The sequence below is a fragment of the Ptychodera flava genome, chromosome 1, assembly GCF_041260155.1.
Source record: "Ptychodera flava strain L36383 chromosome 1, AS_Pfla_20210202, whole genome shotgun sequence".
Taxonomy (NCBI): Eukaryota; Metazoa; Hemichordata; class Enteropneusta; family Ptychoderidae; genus Ptychodera; species Ptychodera flava.
In genome coordinates this window covers 53607892-53617057 of record NC_091928.1, presented here as the reverse complement: position 1 = coordinate 53617057, position 9166 = coordinate 53607892, and the positions used below count along the sequence as shown (strand labels likewise).

Here is a 9166-nt window from a genome sequence, read left to right as displayed (position 1 = left end):
ATATTTAACGAACTTTGCAATTAGTGATATTACTCCAAAATTACAGCATTACATTTGGTGAAACTTGCTACAGATATTGATCTGATAAATATTTAATTGTACTGAGAAGAATTGGGTGTGTCAAGTTAATAATTAGCTCATTTACATATTAAATAAAGTTTTGTAATTAGTGATTTAACTCTGAGAGTACTGTGCGAAAGTTGATGAAACCTGGTACATATAATGATATAACAGATATCTGATGGTTCTTGTTACACGCCTCGCACGGGTGACCATTATATTGATATGAATTGGTTTATTGACAGGAATATTGAAAAACATAATACAATAAATCCTCGTCAGAGATAGTTACTCTGGCAGTAGACCGTATACACGTATAGTCTTATCAGAAGTCTGTCTTCCACTCCGCGTCATGTATTCAATTGAACTGCTGTCAGAATACACAATCTCTGTCTTTGTTCTTGTGTTTCAGTTAGTGATTAATCTGAGGTCGGCAAATGTTGCGTAACATCTCCTTGCTCGTCGTCGTTTGAGACAGGTCAAAGGTACAATTGATTTGCTCGTCGTCGTTTGAGACAGGTCAAAGGTACAATTTATGATGTTTCTATTTTCTTTGAAAAAGATAAATTTATTCAACAAAGTCGCAAACAAAACAAATGTACATACCTGTGAATGCGTTAAAAATACAATGCAACTTGTCTTAAAAAAATACAGAGATCACCATATCAATGCATTCTTCGCCGTCAAGTCTTGCAAGGCTTGATGGTTTCCCCAACGACAAAGGCCTTGAACAGCGCCCTCTTTAGTTCTCAAAGTATACAACGTCAAACTCGGACTATGGATGTGTATGACTAAGACGTCATTGTTATACCTGCTAGAATATACATTGACATTTCTTTCTAGGATTACAATAAATCAAACTCGCTACAGGTGACCTATTTATCCGATCGGACACGAACTAGTGAAAGATGACGTACAATTCCAAGGCAACCTTTATTCATGATCAAATTTGCCTACAGCAGACGTCCAACAAGAGTGTGGTACAAACACAACATATATGTTACTTCTATATACAGACTATGGTATGCAATCGAATGTCTATGAAAATCACTAGACGGCGACTTATTGATGATAATTTTCCATATTTGGAAACCGATTAGTCATTTAGGAAGAACTAAGATCAAGAAAGCACGTACTACTGTTATTAGCCATGTCTTGTTATTCCAGTCTTTACTGTAGATATAATTGAATATATCGGGAGAATTCTAATATTCATATTATACAGTGTTAGCCAAGACAACCTTCGCACATAACACACAAAAGGCAGAGAGAAAGAATGCTATAATAAACGTGAGAATTTTAAAAAATTTAATTTAAATGTTCTATCAGACCCTAAAAGCTTTTTAATTGGTATGATTTATCGTGTATCTCATATTTTTAAAAATATTACACTTCAGAAATAAACTTTTACGTTAAGAAAAAAAATCACGCAAGGCACTAAAATGGCTAAAGTAGCACAAGTGTCAAACAAAAAGATGAGTTTTTAATTCTCTTATCTTTATTTGCTAAAAACGCTATTTAGTCAGTAACATATGTCTCCTCACTTGCCTCATGTAGTTAATGTATTTTGAAAATTAGAGATGGATTAAACTATACAGTACAATTTGTTTGACATTTTTGTGAAAAGCATGAGAGGGTCAATGACCCTTAATAGAACACTACAGGCCATGCTGTATTAACGTGACAATTTGTGTGCATTGTACAACAGACGGTTGATTGCAATAGCTGATGCACCCGAAAAGTTCACAAAGAATAGAGATGTGAAATGGAACATGTTCATCGGCGTGGCCATAAGAGTAGTGAAATAACAGCAATGACATTTACTCTATATTTACATGCAAATGTCTCAATAAAATGCAATCAAATGCCCCACGGATACCTTGTTTCTTTCTACAAGAGGTCTCATTAAGCTGTTAAAGTACTACGAATCACCAGTAAATTGACTTTACAAATATTACATGTGGCTGCGAAGAACACAAATGTTTTTGATGGGCTTATATTATTCTGTAAATCATAACAATGAAATGCCACTGATAGATGGATACTTTAAATTAACAACAAAAAGGCTTTCGAAGCTTAGGTGATCAGAATGCAAGTAGCTTGTAATCCATTTGTAGAAAAATAGTCTTCACATCTTCACACTGTCATACATATGGAAACAAAAACAAATAAACTGAACAGTCTTTTCCACATTACACGACAAGATAATAACTGAGACAATCATGGTTTGAATCACTGAAAGATTAAGAGGTTGCTGTCATTGCCAATAAATAGACGAAACATGAGAAAGTCAAGTTTGCCAGACGAGCACAAGACAAACAATCTAGTGTGGCATAAATTGATTCCTTTCAGGGACATACATAGCATAATTTTGAAAGCCCATAACGTATTGGCTTTCCTATCTAAACACCCTCTCTGCACAAACAATAAGGATATCTCGTAGTTATAAAACATGCAGAAATAAAATTCTGAAATTCTGAATAATAATTTTTAAATTTTGTAGCTGACTGAAAAGATACCTAAAAATATAGATTACCACGATTGACAAGATAATCGCAGAATACGATATAAAATTCCAAAATTGCTTACTACTTCGAAATTACGTCGATGAGTGAGGACAAAACCGACCCAGTAAAACAGAATTGTCAAAGTGTGTCTGACACTTGAAATCTTAGGACACACACATAGAATGATAATGTATATATGTGTGTATATATATATATATATATATATATATATATATATATATATATATATATATATATATATAATAATGTGTACGATGAATGTCTATAGGTGACTTGATGCCCTATGTTGTCAGTTCGAACCCGCTTGAACATTAGTTGTATTCCTTAGGCATAGGGATGTCCGCATTCGGAAATGATAATACCATAAGTCTTACAGACTTATTCAAGTGTCTGTTCATAAGAAGTAGAAATGACCCGCTCTAAGGTTTCATGTTCATTAGGTGCTGACGACGTCTGCACCTCCCCTCTCCTTGTATATCTTTGCTTCCGTTACTATCGTCTTAAGTATGGACAAAAATTCCACATCCCTTTCATAGCCTCCGTCGTCACCCTTTCTTTCCTGCTCTTTATCATAGTATGGTACGCGGAACACGTTACCAGCGTCAATTCCACTGTCTTCACAGAAGGCCGACAGATTTTCTTCAAGAGTTTCATGGACTGGTAAATCCGTGTGAGTTAGGATGATGAACATAGGTATGCCCTGTCCTGGTAAGCATAAGAACAAAGAGAAACAAAACATGTCTTTTTGGTAATACGTTGTTCTTCTAGCTTCCTGAACAAATAGTTGTTTTAAATGACGTATCTCCAACGGTATCAAACTATCAACTTGCACGTACGAAATCAATCGACGACGATGAACAACACGTACTTATTGAAAACTCTCTTTCAACATCCACTCTCCTTGAAGGCAGTTTAAACCAGAGGTGTTTGTTACATTAGTAAGAGTTGTGTTCACCTATAGTACGCGGGTTCAAAAATGCAAACATATTTTATATATTCACCTTTCACGCAAGCAATGTAAACAATGTTTATGGACTTCATATAGCTTTGGTAGAACTCTCTACAATGTCAAGTATGACCATGTCGGACAAAGGCATTCACGACATGTAGCTTTAATAACATACTGTAGTACTTCACTTACCATACTTCGGTAGTACTCTTACTCGTCCTAATATGGCTTGTATACCTTCAGCATGAGTATCCTTTGTAGAATCATGGACATAAACAATGGCGTGGATCTTTTCATGACTTCTTGGTCTTCGAAAACTCGGTACTCGAGGAAGTCTGACAGGTTTATTTCTTTTTGCTTTGCCACTCAACACGTGCTCGCTTAACTTTCTCGAACTATGGCCACCAACATTACGAAAGGTAAGTCCAGGGACTTCATTCCATGAGAGCGTCTTGTCTCCAAACTTAAAGGAACAGTTGGCATATACTCGTGTACCCCTCTCAAATCCACCTTTGGAAATACCTGAGCTACCTGGACATACTGGCCTTTTAGTGCCTAAAATTAAATCGAAAAAAATAATATGATTATGAATTCGATTTTCACATTTGTCTTTCAATTTCATGTTATGCAGCAGCCTTACTTTAATAATATGGAATGTTCCTGTGTTTGTTTACCATTAAGAATACACAAACCACAATGATAACATCCAAGACTAAACTTAGATTAGTACTTGTCGAAAAATTAGTATCCCAAAATATAAAGCCGATGAGCAAGCAAGACGATCGTCATGTGTCCTCTAGCTCACCTGCCATTTATAACGGCATCCGGTATACCAATATAGTAATTCATTCAGGCTGTTTCGATTCCTTAACCAAACAGTTTTCAATATAAATTCACTCTTGATTCCCCAAAGTCCGTACCGTCAGCAAATATACAGATGAGTTTTGATGTTGTAATTTACTTACCCGATAAAATGTGTTGATTAGTGAAGACTTGCCACTGCCATCATAACCAAAGAGTGCTATATCTGGCCACACACATTCCTCGTGATATCATCTGCAAGGTAAAAAATACAAAGCCCGAAGGTTTAAAATGTGTTGAGGAAGGTTTCTAGTGTTTCTCAAGGATACTCTTTTTCAAATTATCATACTGCCCGGTACCAACGTCCCAAGGTCATTCTCCAGGTTATTCTACGTATTTAATAAATGATAATTGTAAAATGTTATAGAAAATAAAAGTAATATAGCTCTGCAAGGGATCTTTATGAGAAATGGGGTAGTTATATATCTTCAGTATAGACAAGTCGGATATGGATGATCATATGATTACCTATGCAGAAGATATTTGCAGTTACCTTTGAGCTCGTTGTGCCTGCTAGGGCTTGTTTTTATGTCAAATTTCAGCATTTTATAGTTCACAGTAGACAACTGAGTTTGGTTAGCAAGGAAATTCATAGAAGAGCTGAAGCTGTTCCTTTCATAGATTTCGATTTCGGCGTGCTCTTTACGAACAAGGCGTTGGTCTTCGGGAATCAAGGGAAACATGTGGATTCTTTCCTGTACTTTCTTCGCTAGGTCACTGATTGTTTCGTCTAGGTCTATTGAAATTTCTATTTCTTCATGTTTAGCTTCTTTGCCATACCTGATCTTCGCAAAATATCCAACTACAAGAATAATGAAATCGCGAGATTTCATATATATATATATATATATATATATATATATATATATATATATATATATATATATATATATATATATATAATACTCTCAAATTTCAATTTTACCTGTTCCCACTTGTTATCGATTATTGATCAAAGGCACTTATACCGACAGCGATGATCACGAAATTTTGTAAATGAGTAACGTTCCAAGAAGTTGTAAAAGATTTTGATAAATGGGGTCTTGTAGAGTGTTTCGTCAGTATTAATGCAGCACTTTGCAGTCAGGTGATATTTAACCGTTTTATGATAATTTTCAAGAAAACAAATTGTGAAAAACTCTGAATTTATATCTTCAACAAACTTTACATTGCTATATTTTGCAGAACTTATACCTACACAAATAACATACCTGTATCTAATGGTTTTGCTTTAACAAGCGACGCTGTCTCACCGACCTTGGAAAAAGAAACACATACATTTGGGAATAAGTAAGGTAGCACTATGAATTATATGGTTATTATTGTTAAGAAGTGAGGTAAGTCTTTGCTCGAGGCATTGTTTTAACTTACATCAGTTCTGATTATTGGTAGCACCGGTTGCACTGGTTGCACTGGTAGCATGGGTTGCTCAGCTTTACTGAATATGTTTTCAGGGTTTTCACTGGTGTCCACGAGCTCCACAGTATCAAAGTCCCCTGAAATTATGAAGCATTTGTATAATTATAGATAAAACTCACAAGCACATCGATAGTCTCGACGAAATGAATTGTCCCTTCATATTTGTTTATAAGTGGGCTTTCCAAAGGCAATCTTATATGCAGACAAATGCTAACCATGAACATGGGAGAAAGAAGTGGAATACGGACAGTTTGAGCAAGAGTCAAAAGGCCCCTTTAAAGCCAAATGCGTATTACATATCTAGCTGAATGTGTCTTGGTTTCTAAATACTGCGCCAGTGAGTCAGCAAATATCTCACGAGCTTTTACTCTAATTTTTCTCTGCAGAAGAGCAGTTATTGCTTCACTGATTCGCCTGCTAGATTGTTGTTTATTTACTGGCGTGTGCACCTCATTCACATGAAAGAAATCTGCGTGGGTGAACAAAATGATTGGACAGCTTGTAATAACTATGTTACGCCAGGTGCTGAAGAGGTGAGCTTTTACGACCTCATCTTACATTAAGGTAATATGCACCTCGGAAGTGAAAGACTTAAACTTTTGCTCTAACTTTCCTCAAGGAATCTTTAATTATTCTCTTTCAAAATCGAGAATAAAAATAGGGGGTCACCGTGCAAAATTTGGTACTAGAGAAACAAATAACCCAAGATTTACCGATATTAGAAATTCAAAATGGCCGCCATCCCTGTGTTAACTCTATGGCGAAAAATAAATATTTTCAAATTTCGAAAAACTAAGCCGGTGAAAAGTTTTCTTTCACCAAGAGCTTTGAAATGAACCCTCACATGTAGTATATCAGAAGAGAATTGTAAAAGTTTGACAGTCCGAATGTCTGTGCCCGAGGTGCGTTCTACCTTAAAGGGGAGCTAAGTGACAAAAGTAACTTTTCGTAGGCAGACGCTGATCCAATGAGGACTAAATGAAGAGGAACAATTGACGTACCAGTAGTCTCCAGCCACACAAGAAATTACCTGGCAATAGCGCTATCCCTTGTTTTGAATAGACAATATAAGCCTACACATTAAAAAACGGAAGTCATTCTTTACCTGATTTACGTTCTCGAGGGTTAATCCGTCTCCATCAGTAATTATCTGAAAAACAACATTGATTAAATACAAAGTAACAAAATCAGGGAAGGTCTGACTGAATATAAGTTATATTTCAAATTTAGTAACCATTCATTTCTGTTCACTTTATTTTACTTACGCGAGGTTGGAGGTTTGCTTCCTGACGTTCCTTTGCTTCACTATCAAAAGCTTTCCTATGTCTCGGGAAAGGGTCCACAGACTTTCTAGTAGCTGAAAACACATCTGAAAGCATGCACAATACTTTAAGTGCACTCAGTCTGTAACATTATAGATTATGTTTTTCACAGAATGAAATACAAAATGGGCTAATATCACTTCTCAGGTGGTAATACGATGCACTGCTCTCTCTCTCTCTCTCTCTCCTCTCATCTCTCTCTCTCTCTCTCTCTCTCTCTCTCTCTCTCTCTCTCTCTCTCTCTCTCTCTCTCTCTCTCTCTCGTTGTGACATATCAATGTGCGCAGTTGTGTAAGCACATATTACATAAAGTCATAAAAACACTTGGCTTGTGTAAAGTCAGTACAATTATTGGTATATTCTTGATGATGTGTAAGACTTCAGTAAACAAAATATTCCTGCTAGATTCCTGTTAGATACACAAAGAGCGGGAGAGAGCAAAAGTTTCAAATACACGATCTTTTTGAAATCTATCACACAAAACGTTTACATAATATTTGACTAAGTGACTAAAGTGAGAAAATCTTGTTCGGCGATGGTTCATATCTTTCAAAACTTTGGCCTCCTGAGTGAACATAAATCACACTTTTGTTCGGAGAATTTAAAAACGTAGTGATACAAATTGCAGTGAACCAGGCTCAACAGAGATTTCTACCACTCTAAAAGTAGGGAATTTAAGATTTCGTTTTATGTTCCCATGCAATAGTTATGTAACAGTCTGAAATGGACTGGGTGGTAACTTATATTGATAAATACAGACAGATAAATTCCAACCTTAGACAGTAACCCTTATGGAACCTTTAGGCTCAACTCATGGTCGATCATTTTAACGAACCCCATTATACTTCGTCTAATTTTCGATAATCGCATATAAACTTTGTGATGATGGAGTATAAGAATCTATCTCCCGACCAGTGTGATTCTCTCATTTAGTCCACGAATCCGTCCCATTTTCAAACTTAAAGGATGGATTAGGACACTTAAAGGTCAGAAAATGTCATTCTAAGGGGGGAAGCTTTACTCTTGCGTATTAAAAAACCGGGAGCAAAGTGCAGCTAGCGGTAAACGCATTCACAGATCGAGAAATAGCAATCTGCTTTCCTGTTTCCCTGCCCGTATGCTTGTCTGTCTGTCGGAGTTTGCACAGAGAAGCTTACACCCTACAGGTAAATCAGACTCAATATCCTGGGGACAGAATTGGGAACCAAAACCTTGATGCGTCAAATCTTAACTTTCCCACATGGTTCAATAATGTTATGATCAAGTAATCAAAAAGACTCTTGCTACAAATAAAGAACCGTTAAACGCACCTGTATTTTGTTCCTGTTTCGCCGACTTGAAATAAGTACGCTGGTTCTTTAAATTAAAAGAGAAAAAAAATTATTCGCACAATAATGTAGACAAAGTGTTTATACTGTCCCTTGTAAAACACCAACAATTTCTTTGCGTACGCACTTCACTGACATGAGAATATCTTCACTCACGTTATATCCAGGTATCCCTCCAAATTTGTGCTCATCCATATGTCTTTCTTCAATGACGTCTTGTATTACCATAGGTTCCACACCACCCCCATCACCTGGAAAATTTATAAAGCGGTTTAATGTCCATATAATACTTATTGCAACTAAAAAACGAATCTCATTGGCAAAATATATGAATCTGAAATTCAGTTGGCAATTAAGGGTTCGGTCATTACAGAATACTCTGGGATTTAAGGACGTGTTTAACGTTAATGCAAAACTACCAGTTGACATCAATGATATCGATACAACAAAACCCGAGATTCATGAGAGAGAGAGAGAGAGAGAGAGAGAGAGAGAGAGAGAGAGAGAGAGAGAGAGAGAGAGAGAGACAGACAGACAGACAGACAGACAGACAGACAGACAGATCTTTACATACGATTGAGGAAAAACGATTCTACTTCCTCGAACTTCTGTTGGTCATATGAAGCCTCAAGTTTCAGTTCCATGTTCATTTTCTCTGCCTCCTTCGTCATCTCCTCTGTAATCAATATTGGTCCCATA

The 9166-nt window shown here is 36.3% G+C and overlaps 1 protein-coding gene across 1 annotated transcript; it reads right to left on the bottom strand.

Moving 5' to 3' along the window:
* Nucleotides 1–1536: 1536 nt before the first annotated feature.
* On the bottom strand, nucleotides 1537–9127 carry LOC139140895 (uncharacterized). Its single transcript, XM_070710366.1, has 11 exons — nucleotides 9042–9127; nucleotides 8624–8718; nucleotides 8450–8495; nucleotides 7083–7186; nucleotides 6923–6967; nucleotides 5770–5894; nucleotides 5610–5655; nucleotides 4892–5200; nucleotides 4503–4593; nucleotides 3730–4092; nucleotides 1537–3293 (listed from the first exon to the last, which is right to left on the bottom strand). Exons 1-6 carry the CDS (start codon nucleotides 9115–9117, stop codon nucleotides 5781–5783), a joined length of 480 nt encoding a protein of 159 aa, XP_070566467.1. The 5' UTR covers nucleotides 9118–9127; the 3' UTR covers nucleotides 1537–3293; nucleotides 3730–4092; nucleotides 4503–4593; nucleotides 4892–5200; nucleotides 5610–5655; nucleotides 5770–5780.
* Nucleotides 9128–9166: the final 39 nt, after the last annotated feature.